Source organism: Bos indicus, chromosome 7 (assembly GCF_029378745.1).
Source record: "Bos indicus isolate NIAB-ARS_2022 breed Sahiwal x Tharparkar chromosome 7, NIAB-ARS_B.indTharparkar_mat_pri_1.0, whole genome shotgun sequence".
Taxonomy (NCBI): Eukaryota; Metazoa; Chordata; class Mammalia; order Artiodactyla; family Bovidae; genus Bos; species Bos indicus.
Window position 1 is genome coordinate 7,542,941 of NC_091766.1, and position 23,190 is coordinate 7,566,130.

Consider the following 23,190-nt stretch of genomic DNA (forward strand, 5'->3'; position numbering starts at 1 on the left):
AGAGCACCTGGCACTGAGTAGGAAGCCTTCTGGAGAGCATCCAATACACAGTAGGCATGCTCCATTTGCAACAGCTGGCACAGAGTGAACCAGATTTGTGAAGAGTACTTGGCATGCAGTAGATAGGGAGGGGATAAAATCAGTCCTAAAGGAAATCAACCCTGAATATTCATTGGGAGGACTGATGCTGAAGCTAAAGCTCCAATACTTTGGCCACCTGATGTGAAAAGCCGATTCACTGGAAAAGACCCTGATATTGGGAAAGATTGACAGCAAGAGGAGAAGCAGGCAACAGAGGATAAGATGGTTGGATGGCATCACTGACTCCGTGGACATCAGTTTGAGCAAACTCAGGGAGATAGTGAAGGACAGGGAAGCCTGGTGTGTTGCAGTTGATGGGGTTGCAGAGAGTCGGACACAACTTGACCACTGAACAACAGCAAGATGCGTTTTATGTCAGCACCTGATATATAGTAGGTGTGCTTTATGTAGAGTTCCTGGCGCACTACAGGCATGCTTTCTGAGGTACCTGGCACACAGTTTTTACATACAGCTCTCTACACAGAAGAGGAATATCTGTGTGGAATATTGGCACAGAGAAGCGTGAGTACTAGGTGACAGGCCTTTTCCTTCATTCCATCTTTTTGGGGGGATCCTGATCTTCCCATCTTATTGTGAGACTCTCCTTGGTTCCTCTCTCAGGCTCTCATCCAACATCCCACTTTGCCACATGGGAAGACTGAGCCCAGGGAAGGTCAGCACAGCCCACAGTCAGAGTGAGGCTGCCCACTCAGAATCTCCCAACTCTGTCCTGCCCTGAGCAGGTCTTGTTCTCTATAAGCTCCTTGCAGCCTTATCCTCAAGCCTCCAAGTGCCCTCTTCTGGCTGCGGGCTTTTTATCCCATGAGTCCAGTGCAGGTAATGCTCTTCCAGGCTGGTTTCTCTGTTCCTGTTCCCAGAAATCATCTCTCAAACAAGGCTTCGGGCTGTTTGGAGGAAGGGCTTGAATACCTTTCCAGGCTGTGACCCAGATGGTAGAAACTTCATGTCTCTGAGCTTATTGATTCTGTGCTGAGACATGGTGCATGAAGCCCTCCTGGCCCATGCATGGAGCAGAGCCCCAGACATGTTTTGGGATAAGGCTAGGGCCAGGTCCTACTTACCTGGCACCTGAATATACATTCTTCTACCTGCTGTACCTTGACCCTGGAAGGGCAGGGCTCATTGTAAACTGGGAAGCCAAGAGTCACCTTTGCCCCAGTGTGCCCACATAGGACATATTGAGTCCTGAGGACTCAGTGTCAACAATGCGTGATTCTGAGCTGGTTCACAAGCTGCTTTCAATAGCGCTATGCTCCCCCTCCCCCCACCTTCTATGTGGGCAGCTGCCAGGTAAGGAGGAAGTAAGTAGGCTCCAGGGATTGGCTGGCTTAGCCTGGCCCCTGGCAGCTTCCCATAGGTTCAGGGGCCAAATAAAGCCATCCCAGGAGGAGAGGAGAGGAATTTGTGTGAGACAAGCCGCTCTTGACAGAAGGTGCCAGGCTGGGGGTCAAAAGGCTGGGGGTCCTGGCCCAGGGTAGGGAAGGCTGCTACCCAAGGCAGGGTGGCTCCAGGGAAAGAACTGGCCAGGGAGATGAGGGAATACCAGTGGGTAACTAACACACATTCTTTGTGCATGTTTGTATGTGTCTTTCTGTCTGTATTTCCCTATTCCTCTGAATTTCTGTGTTTCTCCCTCCCCTCTCCCAGTCCCTGTCTGCCTGTCTCTGAGCCCTTCTTGCCCATCCCAGCACTCCCCATCCCTGTCCTTCACTCCCTTGCTCCTCTCCCTCTATTTGTCTTTGCCTCACAACTCACCATCACTGCCTCTTCCTTCATCCTCAGGATTCAGCCTCCACTCTGACTGCCCCACAGGATGCTGGAGCTGAGCCTGTCCTGGCTGGGACTCGGGCCAGTGGCAGCCTCCCCGTGGCTGCTGCTGCTGTTCACTGGGGCCTCCTGGCTCCTGGCCCGCATTCTGGCCTGGACCTACACCTTCTACAACAACTCTCGTCGCCTCCAGTGTTTCCCACAGCCCCCAAAACGCAACTGGTTCTTGGGTCACCTAGGCCTGGTGAGTGTGGGCAGGAGCATGGGTCTGGGGGATCAGGGTGGATGGACTTCCTGAGGGTCAGGAATGGGGTTCAAGTTTGGACTGGGATCTAGGACAGCAGAGAAGCCAGGGAGGCCGGGGAGCCCCTCTTCCCTCACTCATTCATTTCCCTGCTCTGCCATCAGGACCTTCCCCACGTCCTGTCCTTCCAACCCTAGCCTGTTTTAGGGTCCATCTGCTGCATGCCTTGCACACATTATGAATCTCTGAGGCCGGGCTGCACAGAACCTGGTTCCCTGGCCTCTCCAGTTTCCATGGTGGCCTGGAGGTCCTCAAGGGTGCTGTCCAGGGTCTGCTCTGCATGTGGCCCCTTTCCTGTGTCTTTTCACTCTGGGTCACAGCTTCCTCACAGGAAATAGATATCACTTCCCTATTCCCACCTACAGGAGAAAAGCTCCCACCCTCTCCCATTCCCAGGACCCCTTCCTCTAATCTTACACCCCACCCTTGCCCCAAGATGTCCCATTAGGCCCCTCTCCCCATCTGGATAAACTTAGCTACTCACTTCCGCTTTCAGAGCCTTCTTAGACTTACCCCTCCTCCACACCCACCTATCTTGTGACTAGACTTGGACCTTTGACTTGGTCCTAGTCACAATTAATTAAACAGTTAATCACCCAAGTACTTATTAACACATCCCAGTTTGATGATCATTCTGGGGAGGAGACACTACAGTGCCCTGTCCAGGGCTGGCACAACGTAAACACTCTAAATATTTGATGACCCTGGTGATGAATATGACATCACCTCCCTCAGTCAAGATCAAATGGATGGGCATCCAGCTCCCCGCATTTCCCAGGCAGCTTCCCTCTCCTGCCTGGGACAAGAACTAAACTTGGGGAAGGACTTATAACAACTACTGTTCATTAAGGCAAAATTCACAATAATGGTATCCAAGGCTCATTGTGAAGATTTGCTGAGATTTTGGGTCTTAAAATGGTCTCAGCAGGTCCTGCAGGCAGCAGGAATGTTACAAAGTGACCTCAGTTCTGCCTTCCCCACAGGGCTTGGCTGTGGGGGCCATTCTTGTTTATACTTCCTTCCTCCAGCCCCTCTTGATATGCGACCTCGGCTGAGTCACACTCCCTCTCTGGACCAATCTCATCTAGTGCTTTGAATCCTCACCTTAGGTGCTTGGGGAGACGGGAGCAATGCACAAAAGTGAAAATGATGTCACCTGCCTAGAGCACCTGGGGTATTTGTCAGGTTTGAATGGAGCATTGTGAGGGAAGGGTGCTTCACCAGGAGAAAATCCACACTTCTTCCCCTTTGAGGGGATGTGGCCTCCATTTCTTCATTTGTAAGTGGCACAGTTGAAAGCGTTGTCCATACAAATAGACAGGATGTGCTCTGCACAGAGACTGACCATTGCGGGAGTTCCTAGGTCACAGTTCCTCGCTGATTAAAAGGCAGAGTTCATGTCTGTCCCTGGGGTCAGCCAGGGCTAGAAGGTCCCAGGTCTGCAGATCCTTTGCTATGCAAGGAAGCAGAGGCCATGTGGACTGGCCCAGAGATAAAAGGATGTGGGACCAAAACCCAGGGAGAAGTCTGAGGCCACCCTGACATCCACAAACCTCCCCCAAAAGGATTTCCTCCTGTGGCCACCCCTGGTGGACAACTCCCAGGAGGACCAGAAAAATTTGCATTCTCAAGCCAAGGTCCACCTCCCTGTGGGCACAGAGCCTGTCTTCTCCCTGTGCCCTGGGATAGACCTTTGGGACTTGGAGAGCCTCCAGGTCCCTCCCTCCCCCAGAGGGAAGAAGGAAGCAGAGATTCCCTCCATCTGTGCAGGATCCCACACTCCATCCACTGCAGTGGACTCTCCTTCTGCAGAGTGATGACCCTTACCTTGCTTACAGGTCCCCCCCACGGAGCAGGGCATGAGCAAATTAACTGAGCTGGTGGCCAAATACTCCCAAGGATTTAGGATCTGGATGGGTCCCATCACCCCCATCATCGTTTTCTGCCACCCTGACTTGATCCGGATCGTCGCCAATGCTTCAGGTACTCAGGCAGAGCTTGTGGTGATGGGTGCCATGGCACACTTCAGGGCTTCCAGCCCCTCCCTGCCAAGCTTCCATGTGGTCCCTACAGGACCCCAACCCCCCTCTCCTCCTCTCTCTGCCATCTTCTTCTTTCCTTCATGTATTCATCATCCCAATCTCATAGCCTCCTCCCTCCTCCCTTCTCCTATTGCCATTTACACCCCACCCTGGTGTCCTGGGTGAAAGACACCCCCAAACATAAAGCCTCAGATTAGGGCAGAGAGATCCATGACCTGGTGTGGTCAGAAATTGGCCAGAGGGAGATGAGCTGCGCAAATGCAGAGAAGAAGCAAGGTTCTCTGCTGGGGGAGGCTGGAAGGCTTCCTGAGGAGGAGTTGCTGAAACTGGATCTGGAAATTTTTTAAAATTTTAAAGCAGAGGATAGAATTATGCAGTGGGCATCCATAACATTCCAGGCCCCCTGCCAGGCATGTCCTCAGTCCCACCCATCCCCAGATCGAGAGCAATGTGGCCGGTGGCTGGTAGAAGATCTGGTTGCTATTTCCATGGCTATTTACCTCTCTGGTGGGTCAGTTTCTTTGAGCCTGTTCTTTGTTCTTGAACACTTCTAGTTCAGTGTCCTCCTTCTCCAGTCCCCAGGAATCTCCCTGAGGAAACTTCACCCAACCCTTGCTTCCTTCCCTTGCCTTCTGCCCCTCCCATACACAGATCAGGCAAGCAGGACAACAAGCAGCATGTGTCAGAGACCTGGGTTCAGACACCAGAATGCTGGGTGAACCTGGGAAGGGCCCATCCTCTCTCTGCCTGCTAAATTCTCCTTTAGCTGGTAATGATGGAAATGCAACTCTACATAATCTACCAAGAGAAAGAGAATCAACTGGTTGTAAAATCCCAGGTGGGTGTCTTCAAGCCCAGGTGGACGCAGGGCTTAAACAGTCCATCAGAGACAGACAATCTGAAGACAAAGAAATCTGTCTCCATTGTTTAGTTCTGTGTTTATCTGTGACAGTATCACTCTCATCCTGGTACAGATGAACCCATGAAGCTCAACCTTCATGGAACAGTTAGCTCATTCACAACACTTCCAGGAAAAGATACAGGGTTCCCTTTAATTTCTTTTGCCTGGGTCATAGGACCAATTCCTGCATCCCTGAAACTCTGAATTCCATGTCTTGGGGGCACAGGGTCCTCTGAGCTATTGTTTTGGAGCTAAGAATGCAGGCCCTGGATTAAACAGTCCTGGACTAGTGTCTCAGATTTCTTATCTGTAAGAATGTGAGTAAGTGACTCCATCACTCAGAGCCTCAGTTCTTATCTGGAATAAGGGAATGGAAGAGAAATCAGGGGCACATGGTGTTTGGGGTCCGAACAGGGAAAGGCTATTTCTTTCCCCACACCCAAGGGACCCCAACTGTCATATATGGAGGATAAGGGGAAGGAGCCTTGCAGGAGGCTGAGGACTAAGGAGTTGCTGTTAAAGGCGGTGCATAGGCTCAAGTCAGGATCACTTTCCTACAAGTTCTTCCCTCTGGCAGCCTAGAAGAGTGTGAATTGGGTCCTATTTGTTCCTCTCCAGATTCAGAGCTCAGAGGACGTTCTCCGGTACACACAGGGCCTGGCCAGCACCTATGGGGATATGTCCTGCTGGTGGGTGGGGCCCTGGCACGCAGTCATCCACACCTTCCACCCCACCTGCATCAAGCCTGTGTGCTTTGCTCCAGGTAGACATGCCCTTGACCACAGCTTGCCCCCTGTCATAGGCTCTGTGTGCAAGTGACCAGGATGCAGGCAAGGGGGCATGGCAAAGATGCCACTGTCTCCCATTGCAGAATCCCACCTGCCTGACCTCTGGGCATGTCTGTGCAATGTCTGCTGAATGGCCACATCTGGTCATGTTTATATTTCTACTTTGATTCTGGTTACAGCTGATATGTGTTATACCTGGTGACACTTGCTGTATTTTATAACTGAGCTCAGAGATGGTCTCAGTCACCTCTGGGGCTCAGCTATGGCCAAAGACATTTGAGGCATCTTGGAGTCTCTCTGGTTCTCGTCTGTGATGCCATTAGAGACTCTCTGGTTCTCCTGCTGGTCACTCCTGGGGTACATTTCGGATTTATCTGCAGTCTGGGACTCAAAGCCACTCTGAGGAATGCCTGAGACCTTATGTGAGTCTCGTCTGATGCACGTCTTAGGGCGGGTCTGGGTCTCACCTGGTTCAGGTCTGTATCATCAGTGTATTCAGGTTCTGTCTGGAGCCTGCCCGGGCCACACTCAGGTCAGGTCAGATGGTCTTCAGGTCCATGGCAGAGCTGTTGTGTCCTGTCAGGTTGCGTCACACATGTTGGGGCCACGTCAGGGCATGTTAACACATGGGGCCATGTCAGACGTCTCGGCGGGGGGCGGTCACTGCTGGGGCAAGTGTGGTGACCTTGGTCCCCATAATGATGTTTTGTAGAGTGCTGGGTTATGCTTGGGTGTTCAGAAGATGCCATGTCAAGGAATGCTGGGCACGTTGTGTCATGTTGGGATGTATCTAAGCACATACAGTCATGTCTGTGGGCTCTGCCTTTGCTCTGTTCTGTGCTGTAGCCTGGTCTGGTTCCGCCCTCCCCTCACACCACTTCCACATTTCCTGTGCTCTTGGCCCCATTCTGCTATGGATGGCTTGGAGGGCGAATGCAGATTTCTAGTTAGGATTCTCCACTCCCCACCAAAAGCCCCTTCCCTCCCCTCTCTCCTTGGGGAGAGGACCCTAATGGTCCTCATTCATGTCAGCTGCTGTCGCACCAAAGGACGTGATCTTCTATGAAGTTCTAAAGCCCTGGCTAGGTGAGTAACTGTTCACAAAGGGGGCTGGGGACATCCCTGGGGACCCAGGGGAAGGTCTTCCTTTGCTTACTCCCTGTGGCTGTCTCTGCTAGGGGATGGGCTCCTGCTGAGTGCTGGTGACAAGTGGAGCAGGCACCGTCGCATGCTGACACCTGCCTTCCACTTCAACATCCTGAAGCCCTATATGAAGATTTTCACCAAGAGCACAGACATCATGCACGTGAGTCTCTTAAACCCAGGGTTCCAGCTGGAGTCTGGGGGACATGGAGACTCATAGACATCTTATTTATAATTCTGGCTCTTCTAAGTGGCTTTGAGTCTATTGTTCTTCCTTTCTGAGCCTCAGTTGCTTTGGCTATAAAATTAGCATAATGTGATCCCTGCTGTCAGTCAGTAGAGCTAACATATTGGAACCAGATCCCTGGCACACAGTAGGTGCTCAGAAGGCATTAGTTTCTATTCTACCTTGACAGAAGCCTTGGAATCTTGAGACATGTTTCATAATAATAATGAATATTGGACTAGTTCTTTCTAAATAATAAATCACTTGAAAACAAGAAGGATTTTAGTATTGACAGCAAAGGTCAGCCCAGGTGGCTCCGCAGTAAAGAATCCTCCTGCCAGTGCAGTAGCCACAGGAGACACAGGTTTGATCCCTAGGAAGATCCCCTGGAGGAGGAAAGGGCAACCCACTCCCATATTCTTTTGGGGATAATCCCTTAGATGGAGGAGCCTGGGGTCACAGAGAGTTGGATATGACTGTGCACACAGGCACACTGACAGCAAATCTATGAGTCAGTTGCTTGGTTCTTCTAGATGGAGATGGGGTCACTCATGTATCTGTGATCAGCTATGGGTCTGATAGTGTTGCGCTGCATCCTGCAGGCCTGCAAGCCACAGAACTGAAGAAGGAGCTGGAGTAAGAAACAGAGACATCCATGTTTTAATGGATACAGGGATCTTGCATGTCTGAAGCAAGGTCCTGGAGTGATACCCCACCATGTGCAGCAGACAGCAGGAAGGGCAAGGCAGAAGTCTTCCCTACCAGGGTGGGGAGTGGGATGTAACCAGTTGTGGGGGAATTGATGTCAGGTTGTTTAATAAGTTACCAAGAAAACTAGTAGAGGAGCCCACCCTCTCACTACCGCTTTAATAAACTATTATGATGGAGATGCTTTGATATAAAGATGAGAACAATCACCATCTGAGGCTGAAGACAAGTATGTAGAATTTACTCATTAGGCTCCATGATTAAGAGGAAGGTCTGTCATGTGAATAGGGTGTAGGTGAAGCAGGGACTGGTCAAGCATGGGATGTACAGAGAACAAGAGGACAGCTGTGTTGGGTGGCCTGACCATACAGGTAGGAAGCATTGCTGGTCTGGGTCAGTCCTGTCACAGGTTTGAAGCTTGGTTGGCTACAAGCTGATCTAGGATGATCTCAGCTGTGGTACCTAGACTTCCTTTCATGTGATTCTCTCCCTTCAAAGGGCATCTCAGACTGGTTCAAATGGCAGAGGCAGGATTTGAGAAGACTGAGAGGAAGCTGCAATGTGCCTTGGGGTCTAGGTTTGGGTTGGTCATCTCATCATTTTCACCACAGTCTATTGGCCAAAGCAAGTCCAAGGCAAGCTCAGGATCAAAAGATGCTGAAACAGGCTCCACCTCCAAGTAGAGTTACTGAAAAATTACATTGCAAAAAGTTTGGATACATACATAAGGAAGTGAAGAATTAGAGGTCAGGCTTTTGTGAAGTGCCTGTAATTTTTCCATACTTGCAAGCTGACAAGTGAGCTTATTACTGTTTTATGGATTCTGCCGGAATATGTGAGACTCCTGGGTCATAGACAAAGGTTAGCCCAGCAAACAACATGTGCTGCTTGTTGGTTTGCATTCTTCATCCAAGTCACCGAATCTCATGCAAGTGACACAGGTGGGCTTCTATAGATGCCTGCTCATGTAGTATGTTTTATCACAGGGGAGGGAGTACTAGGTTTAGGGACTCTACGACTTTTATAGCAATTAGAAGCAATCCTAATATTTGTCCAGGAGGAGTCACTACCTCACTTCTCAAGGCTGTCTGCTACAAACACAACTCTGAGAAATGGGCCAGGTAAAGAACATCAGGGCCTTCCAATTTTTTGGCCTACCCAGAAAAAATGTGCGTGGGTACTCTGGGCCCACAAAGGATTAACTCTTCTAACATAAAAGGAACATTTTCCTAATCGATTTATAACAATGAAGATGATAAAACCTAACATTTGTTGTTGTTGGTTGGTCAGTCATTAAGTCCTGTCTGACTCTTTGCAATCCCGTGGATTACAACACACCAGGCTTCCCTGTCCTTTGCTAGCTCCCAGAGTTTTCTCAAACTCATGTCCATTGAGTCAGTGATGTCATCTATCCATCTCATTCTCTGTCACCCCCTTCTGCTCATGCCCTCAATCTCTCCAAGCATCAGGGACTTTTCCAATGAATCCGCTCTTCACATCAGGTGGCCAAAGTATTGGAGCTTAAGCTTCAGCATCAGTCCTTCCAGTGAATATTCAGAGTTGATTTCCTTTAGGATTGGTTGGTTTGATCTCCTTGCTGTCCAAGTGATTCTCAAGAGTCTTCTCCAGCACCAAAATTTGAAGCATCAATTCTTCAGTGCTCAGCCTTCTTTATGGTCCACCTCTCACAGCCATACATGATTACTGGAAAAGCTATAGCTTTGACTATAAGCACTTTTGTAGGCAAGATGATGTCTCTGCTTTTTAATACACTGTCTAGGTTTGCCATAGCTTTTCTTTCAAGAAGCGTCTTTTAATTTCATGGCTGCTGTCACTGAATAACAATTGTTAGCACTTAACTTTATTTAAAGTTGACCAATGATACATAAGTATAGAGCACAGAGCCAGGATTCACAAACCCAGATCTCCTGGCTCCCAGCCATGGAGTTTATATACTAATAGTAACACAAGCCCAGTCCTCCCCGGGGCTGGGTGCCTGGGACCAGGAGACAAAGTCTGGGGGAGTGCATCTTGGTGTTTGGGATTAGGGAGGGGCACCAGGGAGGCAATTCTCAGCTTCAGCTGTGTCCTCTTCTCTGTTCAGGCCAAGTGGCAGCACCTGATCAAAGAGGGCCACACCCATCTGGACATGTTTGAACACATCAGCCTCATGACCCTGGACAGTCTGCAGAAATGCATCTTCAGTTACGACAGCAATTGCCAGGAGTGAGTCTCAGCCCAGGGCCTGGGAATGTAGACCCACTAGAGTAGATGAGGGAGGGAGGGTAATCAGAAGAGTCTTCCTGGAGGAGGTGAGTCAGAGCTGGACATTGAAGGACAGAGAAGGGAAAGAGAAGGAGCTATTCCTGCAAGTAGGTAGAACAGTTTGATAAAGGGCAGGAGGTTATAATGAACAAAGTGTGTGCAATAGTGATGAGACACTTCGGAAATAAGGTTGGAGAAGTGAGCAGGTTATATCTTAAGGGCATTTGAAGCCAGACAAAGAGGATATGAACTTTATCCTGAGGTTTCCAGGAAGCTATGAAAAGTGCTTCAGAAGATGAGAGTCATGGTCAAATCTGAACTCTAACATCTGACTCAAGAGAAGACTGACCATAATGTAGACCCTGGATGGTGTTGACAATGGATCTAAGAATAGGGAAGTGAATGAAAGTGAAAGTGAAGTCGCTCAGTCATGTCTGGTTCTTTGTGACCCCATGGACTCCTCTGTCCATGGGATTTTCCAGGCAAGAGTACTGGAGTAGGGTGCCATTTCCTTCTCCAATTGACCTTCTAGCAGAAGATCTGAGCTGAGTGGACAGTTTTGGAGAAAAAGGGCAGATACTGGGTAAGAGAGAGAGGAGAAGCTGTGCTCTGGCTGCCTGGGGTATGGAGGCAGCTCACAGAGATGGGAAGTGGATTGAAAGAGTCTGGAGCATGACTCTCGTGGCTCATCACCATACTGGATCTATGGGCCCACCTGTTCTTGGAGCCTCAGTTTCCTGAAGGGAGGTAGCCTTCGGTTTCTGAGTTTCAGGTGTTTTAAGTTCTTGCATCCCTTCGTGCTCTCATTCTACAGGAAGCCCAGTGAATATATTGCTGCCATCTTGGAGCTCAGTGCCCTTGTTGCAAAACGACACCAGGAGATTTTTTTGCACATGGACTTCCTGTACTACCTCACCCCAGATGGGCGGCGCTTCCGCAGGGCCTGCCGCCTGGTGCACGACTTCACAGATGCCGTCATCCAGGAGCGGCACCGCACCCTCCCCAGTGAGAGTATTGATGACTTCCTCAAGGCCAAAGCGAAGACCAAGACTTTAGACTTCATTGATGTGCTCCTGTTGACCAAGGTGGGCTCCTCTGGTTTCTTGTTCAAGAAGTAGAATGGACCTTGGGAACTTGATTTGATCAAAGAACTTGGACTGGATGCAGAGGGCACTGGGGAGCCATGTGAGATGCTCATGGAAGGGAGGGGTGGGTTAGGATAAGTTTTAAAGATGACCAATATGGAATACTGCCTGCAGGAGGGCTGCTAAATCTGAAATTTTGTAAGGGGCCTGAGATTTCACTCTACTTCCAAGTTAATAAGACAGGATATGTGCATATACATGTGTGAGCTCAGTCATGTCTGACTCTGTGACCTCGTGGATTGTAGCCCACCCTCGTGCTCTGTCCATGGGATTTTACAGGCAAGAATGCTAGATTGGCTTGCCATTTCTTCCTCTAGGGGACCTTCCCAAGCCAGGGATCAAACCCATGTTTCCTTGTATCTCCTGCGTTGGCAAGCAGATTCTTTACCACTGAGCTACCTGGGAAGTCTCACATGTCTGTATACTTGCATACATATATACACATGTATGTATATATACAGAACCCTAGATAAGAGCAACCTATGTATTATTTATAGCAGTAACAGTAGTCAGAGTAGAATTGTAGCCTTGGTTCCCCATCCCCAAATTCCTTTGAGGGCACCATGATGCTTCTATCTTTACATGCAGCCATGCTCTCATGGAGGGGAAGTACTGCCAAGTGTTGAATTCTAGAACTCTTTTTTTTTTTTTTGACCACCCCATTTGGCATGCTGGATCTTAGTTCCCCAACCAGAAATGGAACCTGTGTCCCCTGCAGTGAAAGTGTGGAGTCTTAACCATCAGACTGCCACTGACATTCTGAATTTTAGAACTTATGCAAGATATATGCTCCCTTCTTCCATACAAGGGTGGTCAGGGAGAGGGAAAGAGAGAAAGAAAAGAAGAAGGGAGCAGTGAGGAGGGGAGGAGGGGAGACAAGAGGAGAAGATATGAAACAATATGAAACAAGAGTAGAAAAGACAGACAATGTTCTGGAGTTTAAACAAATCCTCACTGGAAAGAAATTGAAGTCTATAGATCTACAGGTTTATAACCCATTCCTTATCTTTAGGGGAGAAAAGGAATCTCTGAATTTATTGGGTTGCCAAAAACCCAAACAAGCTTTCTGTCCAACCCAATACTATCATACAAAGTGAGCAAATGGCACTGGGGCAATGTTCAATCTCTAGTTTCTAAGTTTCCATTCAGTCATTCTTTAACCCAGGTTGCATCATGTAGAAACATGAAAATATTTATGGATCTTTGATTCCATTCACCAGGGACAATTTAAGAGGCAAAGTGGTCAAGAGGAAATCTGTGTGGTGGGTCCTCTAGTGATAGTGTCCAGGAGTTCAAGGTGGCCTTGGGTTTCTAGATGGATGATGGAGATGTTCAAAGACTGTCTCAGGTTAGACTCAGGTGCCTTCAAAGCTGGTGTGATTCTGGGGATCTTGCTTTCTCTCCAGGATGAAGATGGGAAGGGATTGTCAGATGAAGATATCCGAGCTGAAGCTGACACCTTCATGTTTGAAGGTGAGGGTCCCAGTGTAGGACTACAGGAGGAGAAAGAACTTGCTGAATGGACCCTGGGCCACCCTATCCCTCCCTATCCTCTCCATGGGCCTTAATTCGAGGGAGCTGTCCATGCTCTGGTGCTGAAGTAGCCCAGAGACCCAAGCCTTTCTGAATGCTTCTCAGGCCATGATACCACAGCCAGTGGTCTCTCCTGGATTCTGTACAATCTTGCCAAGCACAAAGAATACCAGGAGCGCTGCCGGCAGGAGGTGCAAGAGCTCCTGAAGGATCGTGAGCCTAAAAACATTGAATGGTAAGTCCAAGTCTCCTGGTCTATTTCTGAGCCCCTCTCATTGGTTCTGTTGAGAAGAGATGGTTGGTTGGTTCTGGCATCATTGCTTAGTAGGAATATGATCAGAGACTTGGCAGGATCTAGTACTAGAATACTTAAAAAAATAACTATTAGGCAAACTGTGAGGAAGGGAAATGAGTGCTATTGGGCCACAGCTGTTGTGTTTTGTGGTTATCCAATTTTGAATAAGTTAACTGTATCACCTGCTAAGAATTTTAATTCAATTCAGTTTAGTCACTCAGTCATGTCCTACTATTTGTGACCCCATGGATTGCAGCACACCAGGTTTTCCTGTCCAGAACCAACTGACAGAACTTGCTCAAACTCACATCCATTGAGTCAGTGATGCCATCCAACCATATCATCCTCTGTCATCCCCTTCTCCTCCTGCCTTCAATCTTGCCCAGCATCAGGGTCTTTTCCAATGAGTCAGTTCTTCACATCAGATGGCCAAAGTATTGGAGTTTCAGCTTTAGCATCAGTCCCTCCAATGAATATTAGGACTGATTTCCTTTAGGATTGACTGGTTGGATCTCCTTTCAGTCCAAGGGACTCTCAAGAGTCTTCTCCAACATTACAGTTCAAAAGCATCGATTTTTTGGCCCTCTGCTTTCTTTATAGTCCAACTCTCACATCTATACTTGACTACTGGAAAAACCATAGCATTGACTAGATGGACCATTGTTGGTGAAGCAATGTCTCTGCTTTTTAATGTGCTGTCTAGATTGGTCATAGCTTTTTTTTTCCAAGGAGCAAGCATCTTTTAATTTCATGGCTGTAGTCACCATCTGCAGTGATTTTGGAGCCCCAAAAATAGTCTCTCACTGTTTCCATTGTTTTCCTATCTATTTGCCATGAAGTGATGGGACCAGAGGCCATGATCTTAGTTTTCTGAATGTTGAGTTTTAAGCCAACTTTTTCACTCTCCTCTTTCACTTTCAACAAGGGGCTTTTTAGTTCTTCTTCACTTTCTGTCATAAGGGTGATGTCATCTGCATATCTGAGGTTATTGATATTTCTCCTGGCAATCTTGATTCCAGCTTGTGCTTCATCCTGCCCATCATTTCACATGATGTACTCTGCATATAAGCTAAATAAGCAGGGTGACAATATACAGCCTTGACGTACTCCTTTCCCAATTTGGAACCAGTCTGTTTTTCCGTGTCCGGTTCTAACTGTTGCTTCTTGACCCATATATAGATTTCTCAGGAGGCAGGTCAGGTGGTCTGGTATTCCCATCTCTTTAAGAATTTTCCACAGTTTGTTGTGATCCACACAGTCAAAGGCTTTGGCATAGTCAATAAAGCAGAAATAGATGTTTTTCTGGAACTCTCTGGCTTTCTTGATGATTCAACCAATGTTGGCAATTTGCTCTCTGGTTTGTCTGCCTTTTCTAAATCCAGCTTGAACATCTGGAAGTTCTCAGTTCACGTACTGTTGAAGCCTGGCTTGGAGAATTTTGAGCATTACTTTACTAGCATGTGAAATGAGTGTAATTGTGCGGTAGTTTGAACATTCTTTGGCATTGCCTTTCTTTGGAATTAGAATGAAAACTGACCTTTTGCAGTCCTTTGGCCACTGCTGAGTTTTCCAAATTTGCTGGCCTATAGAGTGCAGCACTTTCACAGCATCATCTTTTAGGATTTGAAATAGCTCAACTGGAATTCCATCACCTCCACTAGCTTTGTTTGTTGTGATGCTTCCTAAGGCCCACCTGGCTTCGCATTCCAGGATGTCTGGCTCTAGTCCAGTGATCACACCATCGTGGTACCTGGGTCATGGACATCTTTTTGGTATAGTTTTTCTGTGTATTCTTGCCAACTCTTCTTAATATCTTCTGCTTCTGTTAGGTCCATACCATTTCTGTCCTTTATTGTGTCCATCTTTTCATGAAATGTTCCCTTAGTATCTCTAATTTTCTTGAAGAGATCTCTAGTCTTTCCCATTCTATTGTTTTCATCTATTTCTTTGCATTGATCACTGAGGAAGGCTTTCTTATCTCTCTGCTATTCTTTGGAACTCTGCATTCAGATGCTTATATCTTTCCTTTTCTCCTTTGCCTTTAGCTTCTCTTCTTTTCTCAGCTATTTGTAAGGCTTCCTCAAACAACCATTTTGCCTTTTCGGATTTCTTTTTCTTGGGGATGGTCTTGATCACTGCCTCCTGTACAATGTCATGAACCTCTGTCCATAGTTCTTCAGGCACTCTGTCTATCAGATCTAATCCCTTGAGTCTATGTTAAGAATTTAATATACACTATTGATACTATGTATAAAATAGATAACTAATAAGAACCTACTGTATAGCTTAGGGAAACTATTCAATGCTCTGTGGTGACAGAATGGGAAGAAAATAAAAAATGAGGCGATACATGTAGCTGATTCACTTTCCTGTACAGTAGAAATAAATAAAATGTTGTAAACCAACTATACTCCAATAAAAGTTTTTTACAAAGGAATTTAAATCACCACCCAAAATGAAGGGGATTAAAGAAAAATAATTCAGTCCCCTTACTGGATCTTCAATGTCTATAAAAGTTTTCCAGTGAATTCTCTTGTTTACTAAGTATAAAATCACTGTCTGCCAAAAATTACATATTCACCCCACATTTTGAATTGCATTATGCTCCTTTTTCACATCTAATTGCATTACCTAGTGTCTCCAGTGCTATAATAAATAAGAGTAAACATTGAATCTGATCTTTTACTCATTTGCCTTTTGACTTTGCTGTCTTGCCATAAATAATATTTTATTTTTATACAAATTTGTAAACTTATGGTTGGCTTTTCCATGTTTTGCTTTAAAAGGTGCTAAAAATACCTCACTAAACTTCTTCTGGTACTTCTATGACATTGCTTTTTTTTTTTTTTCTTTATTTTTAAGAACCATTATTTTGATGTATGATGGACAAAGAAAAAGCTGTACATAAGAAATGTATACAACCTAATGTGTTTGGAGATATTTAAACCAACAATCCAATTTTGTTCTAGGCAGAGAGGGTCTTATGGGGCACAAGGAGGGCTCTATTTTTGCTCACTGGATAATTGTCATGGGGTTTCCTCAGGGACGACCTGGCCCAGTTGCCCTTCCTAACCATGTGCATCAAGGAGAGTCTGCGATTGCACCCCCCAGTCTCGGTCATCTCCCGCCGCTGTACCCAGGACACTGTACTTCCAGATGGCCGGGTCATCCCCAAAGGTGCCCACAATGACTAGGAGAGGAGGTTCCTGGTGAGAAAGAGGGGCCAATCGGGCAGGTGGGACCTAGACCTGACTGCCCCTCCTCTTCCACAGGTGTTATCTGCCTCATCAGCATTTTCGGGACCCACCACAACCCATCTGTGTGGCCAGATCCTGAGGTGATACCTCCCCCACCCCCCACCTCCCTTATCCTTATCCACTCCCCTCAGGGGACCCAGGGTTCTGACTTCTGGCAAATCAGCCATCACCTCCCCCTACTATACAAACACCTGCCAAGTAGCCCTGTCTTGTCTTGCCCCCAGGTCTTTGATCCCTTCCGCTTCGACCCAGAAAACATCAAAGGGAGGTCACCTGTGGCTTTTGTTCCCTTCTCCGCGGGGCCCAGGTGAAGACAGCGGCCATCTGAGATGGGGGTGGAGAGGTGGGGGTAGGGGGCTGGGGGTGAAATTCCAGGTTAAGTGTGGGGCCAGGAAGGGGGAAAACTTTAAGATGGTCACTTTCTCTCCACTCCCCTCAGACATTATGGTAAGAGTCTGGGGAATGGTGGTGGGCTCAAGGAGGGGTTCATGGTGTGCTGAGGGGACCCGCTCCCCTGTCTACTGGTCTGAGTTCAGCAGTGGAGAGTGGACTAGGGTCTGGAGATATGCAAGCCCACATACGGTTCCAGGCATGGTTAGCCTCTTTCTCTATACTGTGGGTGGGAATGGGGGTTGTGGGCCAGATACCAGGTGTTTTGGGGTCCGGGTGAGGGTTCCGGGTGCAGTCAAAGCCCCCACTCCCACCCACAGGAACTGTATCGGGCAGACATTCGCCATGACTGAGATGAAGGTGGTCCTGGCGCTGACGCTACTGCGGTTCCGCGTCCTGCCGGACAAGGAAGAGCCTCGCAGGAAGCCAGAGCTGATCCTGCGCGCAGAGGGCGGACTTTGGCTGCGGGTGGAGCCGCTGAGCACAGGGCAGCAATGACCCATCACCTTCTTGCCTGGGATCCATCGTGACCCTAGACACCTCCAGATTCCCAGGAATAAAACTATGCTTCTCATTTCCGTTCCAGTCACATCGAGAGCCAGCCGGGGCGCTTGGGGCCTGGGAGGATCTAGGCGGGTGGGCGTGGCTATGAACCTGGGAGGTAGAGGGAAGGAGGGAGGGGAGGGGAATGGGGGCAGGTATAGTTATAATAGCTGGAGCTACATCTTGGATCATGAGGACAAGACTACTCTTTAGGGAAGGTGGAACAGAGAGCTAGATGCAGTCAGGATCAGATGTCCCTGGATCCACCATTCCATCCCTACAAAAGTCAGCATTCCAGTCTGCCATTTACTAGCTGTTTGATTTGGGGAAAATCATATCACTCTCTAAGCCTCAGTGTCTTTATTACATAACAGTAGCCACTTCATTGCCATGTTGTGAAGATTTATAAGCAAGCGTGTGTAAATGACTGATAATATCTGGTAAGCATCTTCAATAAGTGTTCATTTCCTCCCTTCGTTTTGCATCATTTTCTCAAACTTAAAATGTTTTAAAGTTACACATTTAAGTTTTAGGACTTATGAGAACCTCTGTTGAAGAAAACTGTCATTAGAAGATTCAGTAAATTCAAAATGCCCATAATTACATCTGTTACATAGTTACAAGCTGCTTTGATGTGACGCTAGTCTGAATCTAGGAGCCGAAAAAAAATTTCCCCTCAGGGAAGCATGACCCAGGATTTCGTGTTCGTCTAGATGTTCTAGGAAGTGGGGGTCAAGAGGGTCCACAACAGCACAACAGTGAGAGGTGGTGAAGGGGGCAGGAGTGGGCCATTTCCTTCAGCACCTGGGACAGCGGCTGCTCCAGGACTAGCCCCACTCAGGCGGTAAGGTGTCCTGGGATAGTCAGTCTCAGACCCTTTCAGGGGCTAGAAGATTCTTTGGTTGCAAAATAAGAAAGAAATCTTGTAAAATGATATAAGTAAATATTTAATATATTCTAAGCTGAAAATTGCATATATTTTTCTTTTCCTTTGGTTCTTTAAAATGTTTTTCTTTTCCCACAAATGATACCCTGTCATAGAAGAAGCTATAGATAAGAAAAAGTAACAAATAAAAATCATATCCATAATCTAAACATATCAAAGTAATCTCCATTCATATTATCTCACATAATCTGCTAAATTTAAAATTCTAGGTAATCCTTGTTGTTGCTGTTCAGTTGTCCAGTTGTGTCCAACTCTTTGTGACCCCATGGACTGCAGCACATGTAATCCTTATATCAGTAAAAATTTTACCTTGTATCTAAATGTATTACATTTACATATAATCTCCTTCTTTTTTAAACTTCTTCTTAATAATGCTATTTTACTGACTAAGAGGGCTTCTTCAGTGGCTCAGCAGTAAAGAATCCACCTGCCAATGCAGGAGACACAGGTGTGATCCCTGGAGGCGGGCGTAGGAACCCACTCTAGTATTCTTGCATGAAAAATCCCATGGACGGAGGAGCCTGGCAGATTAAGTCCCTGAGGGTCTCAAAAAGTCAGATATGACTGAAGCAACTGAGCATGGCACAGCACTAAGAAGCACATGAAAATATACCCAACATCATTAATTGTTAGGGAAGTGCAAATCAATGCAACAATGTGATATCAGGTCACACTCACTAGGATGACAAGAAAATAAAACAATGGAAAATAACAAGTGTTGGTGAGAATGTGGTCGTTGGAATCCTCATACATTGCTGTTGAGAATGTAAAATGATGCAGTAACTGTGAAAAATTGTCTGGTGTTTTTCCTCAGTAAATTAAACCTCTTGTCCAACTCTTTGTGACCCCATGGACTGTATCTCACCAAAGTCTTCTGTCCATGGAATTCTCCAGGCAAGAATACTGGAATGGGTTGCAATTTCCTTCTCCAGGGGATCTTTCTGACCCAGGGATTGAACTCAGGTCTCCTGCATTGCAGGCATACTCTTTACTGACTAAGCTACATGGAAGACCTCAAATTAAACCTAGAATTACCAATTGACCCTGCCATCCTACACCTAGGAATGTACCCTCAAAGAGTTGAAAACAGGTGTTTAAACAAAATGTTGTACACAACTCTTCACAGTGGCACCATCCACAGTTGCTGAAAGTTCAACTTTGGGAAGCAATTCAAATTTCCATTAAAAGAAAAATGAATAAATAAAATGAGGTATATCCATAACAAGAAATATTATTGAGTCATAAAAAGAAATGAAGCAGAGACTTCCTTGGCAGCCCAGTGGTTAAGACTCCGTGCTTCCAATGCAGGGTGTGTGAGATTGATCCCTGGTTGGGAAACTAAGCCACATGCCATGGCCCAAAAAAATGTTTTTAAAAAAGGAATGAAACACTACAACGTGAATAAACTTTGAAAACAGGCGAAGTGAAAGGAGTCGGACACAAAAGATCACATATTATGTGATTCCATTTATATGAAATGTACAGAATAGGTAAATCCATAGAGATAGATCTAGGAGTTGGAGGAGGAAACAGAGAGTGACTGCTAATGGGTACAGGTCTCATTTTCAGATGACAAAAATACCTTGGAACTAGATAAAGGAGAGGTGGTGGTTGCACAACACTGTGAATGTACTAGAGGCATGGATTTGAACACTTTTAATGTTATGAATACACAGAAGAATTGTACAAAAAAGATCTTTATGACCCAGATAATCATGATGGTGTGATCACTCACCTAGAGCCAGACATCCTGGAATGTGAAGTCAAGTGGGCCTTAGAAAGCATCACTACCAACAAAGCTACGGAGGTGATGGAATTCCAGTGGAGCTACTTCAAATCCTGAAAAATGATGCTGTGAAAGTGCTGCACTCAATATGCCAGCAAATTTGGAAAACTCAGCAGTGGCCACAGGACTGGAAAAGGTCAGTTTTCATTCCAATCCCAAAGAAAGGCAATGCCATAGAATGCTCAAACTACCACACAGTTGCACTCATCTCACACACTAGTAAAGAAATGCTCAAAATTCTCCAAGCCAGGCTTCAGCAATACGTGAACCGTGAACTTCCTGATGTTCAAGCTGGTTTTAGAAAAGGCAGAGGAACCAGAGATCCAATTGCCAACATCTGCTAGATCAAGGAAAAAGCAAGAGAGTTCCATAAAAACATCTATTTCTGCTTTATTGACTATGCCAAAGCCTTTGACTGTGTGGATCACAATAAACTGTGGACAATTCTGAAAGAGATGGGAATACCAGACCACCTGACCTGCCTCTTGGGAAACCTATATGCAGGTCAGGAAGCAACAGTTAGAACCGGACACGGAACAACAGACTGGTTCCAAATAGGAAAAGGAGTATGTCAAGGCTGTATATTGTCACCCTGCTTATTTAACTTATATGCAGAGGACATCATGAGAAATGCTGGGCTGGAAGAAGCACAAGCTGGAATCAAGATTGATGGGAGAAATATCAATAACCTCAGATATGCAGATGACACCACCCTTATAGCAGAAAGTGAAGAGGAACTAAAAAGCCTCTTGATGAAAGTCAAAGAGGAGAGTGAAAAAGTTGGTTTAAATCTCAACATTCAGAAAACTAAGATCATGGCCTCTGGTCCCATCACTTCATGACAAATAGATGGGGAAGCAGTGTCAGACTTCATTTTGGGGGGCTCCAAAATCACTGAAGATGGTGACTGTAGCCATGAAATTAAAAGATGCTTAATCCTTGGAAGGAAAGTTATGGCCAACCTAGATAGCATATTGAAAAGCAGAGATATTACTTTGCCAACAAAGGTCCATCTAATCGTGGCTATGGTTTTTCAAGTGGTCATGTATGGATGTGAGAGTTGGACTGTGAAGAAAGCTGAGCACTGAAGAATTGATCCCTTTGAACTGTGGTGTTGGAGAAGACTCTTGAGGGTCCCTTGGACTGCAAGGAGATCCAACCAGTCCATCCTAAAGGAGATCAGCCCTGGGTGTTCATTGAAAGGACTGATGCTGAAGCTGAAGCTCCAATACTTTGGCCACCTCATGTGAAGAGGTGACTCATCGGAAAAGACCCTGATGCTGGGAGGGATTTGGGGCAGGAGGAGAATGGATGACACAGGATGAGATGGCTGGCTGGCATCACTGACTTGATGGACATGAGTCTGAGTGAACTCCGGGAGTTGGTGATGGACAGGGAGGCCTGGTGTGCTGCGATTCATGGAGTCGCAAAGAGTCGAACATGACTGAGTGACTGAACTGAACTAAACTGAACTGAATATTATGAATTTTGTGAATGTATGAATTTTATGTATGTTTACCTCAACCAAAAATGTTATTTTATCTTCCATTTTTCTTGTAATCTGGATTTTTCATACACTAATATATCATGAACATCTTTCCACAATATATAGTCAGGCAAAACCAATACAATATTGTAAAGTTAAAAAATAAAATAAAAAATTTAAAAAATCTTTAAATGTTAAATATTCAAGCCATTCTTTATTTTTGATCTTTTTATGAATTCTCTTTATGCACTTTGATGGCTTGACATATCATTACCAATTGTAAATTGAGTTACTCTTAATCACATAGCTTTTGGTGTAGAAATTTTATTTCTATAGCATTTTGCACATATATTCATGTAAGATGTGGATGTATTTAAGCACTTTTCATACAGCATGACAGGCTTGGTGACTCCACAGACATTGATGTTTTGGGTCCTATTAAAGAAATAGACCACTGGAAGGCAGGAGGCAATGACACTTCAACTCCCCCAGATAAACACCAATTTCACCTCACATCAATCTTATGGATTGGAGAGATTAAATCATTAGCTCAAGGTCATTCAGTTGATGGGTGGCCTTGTAAGTGAAGGGTAAGTTCAGTCAGCTTGGCTTCAAATGTCATGCCTCACCTCCCAAGGAAGTGATTTTCAAGGTGTGTCTCAGCTCCACATGCATCAGGTCACCTGGAGAACACCTGTAGGCTTATCAGATGAGACTCTTTGCTGGGTGGTGCCTAACATTTTTAATGCAATATTATTGACAAGGAATTCATTCACTTGTGTAGAAAATAAGATGCTCAGTGAAATATATTGGTCTTCCATATGATGTTCTTTTCCCAGTTTTTTCATCTATACTTTTTACATATCATTTCATAGTGTGTGCATGCATGCTCAGTCGCTTTAGTCATGTCCGATTCTTTCCAACCCCAAGGACTGTAGCCACCAGGCTCCTCTGTCCCTGGGATTTTCCGGGCAAGAATGGGTTGCCATTTCCTCTTCCTGGGCATCTTCCCAACCCAGGGGTTGAACTCAAGTCTCCTGCATTGGTGAGCAGATTCTTTACCCACTGAGCCACCTGGAAGCCCATCATTTCACAGTATATTTATGTAAATAATATATATGCTTCTCTTAAAATTGTATGTAATTTACAAAATTTACAAAAAGTAAAGTTTGCTCTATTTGGTGTACAGTTCTGAGTTTTGAAATGTCTAGAGTCCTATAACCACCATATATATGGTTAAAAATCTTTTCACCCAAACTCCTGCCAAATATGTAGGACAATCTAGGAGCCATGTCCAGTCATGTTGGGGCATATTGTGTCATGTTGGGGTGTGTCTAAGCTCATAGGTGGTATCTGTGGGCTCTGCCTTTGCTTTATTCTGTCTTGCAACCTGGTCTGGTCCTCCCTCCTCCCTTTACCCTTCCTTCTAGCTTCCTGTGCTCTTAACCCCATTCCTGCCATGCTGGGCTTGGAGGGGGAATGCAGATTCCTGGCTGGGAGTCTCCAACCTGCACCAAAATTCCCTCCCCTCCCCTTCTCTCTGGCCCTTGATTGTCTTCATTC

At 46.2% G+C, this 23,190-nt stretch overlaps 1 protein-coding gene across 2 annotated transcripts; it reads left to right on the forward strand.

Moving 5' to 3' along the window:
• Nucleotides 1–1,889: 1,889 nt before the first annotated feature.
• LOC109561476 (cytochrome P450 4F3-like) lies at nt 1,890–17,440 on the forward strand. 2 transcript variants are annotated; one of them, XM_019963952.2, is made up of 12 exons: nt 1,890–2,113; nt 4,012–4,156; nt 6,937–6,990; nt 7,083–7,210; nt 10,086–10,207; nt 11,061–11,331; nt 12,798–12,864; nt 13,030–13,159; nt 16,263–16,396; nt 16,492–16,556; nt 16,701–16,783; nt 17,187–17,440. In XM_019963952.2, exons 1-12 carry the CDS (start codon nt 1,916–1,918, stop codon nt 17,362–17,364), a joined length of 1,575 nt encoding a protein of 524 aa, XP_019819511.2. In that variant the 5' UTR covers nt 1,890–1,915; the 3' UTR covers nt 17,365–17,440. The 2 variants fall into 2 exon arrangements, with proteins under 2 accessions (XP_019819511.2, XP_019819512.2); XM_019963953.2 differs by lacking the exon at nt 4,012–4,156 and adding an exon at nt 5,735–5,879.
• Nucleotides 17,441–23,190: the final 5,750 nt, after the last annotated feature.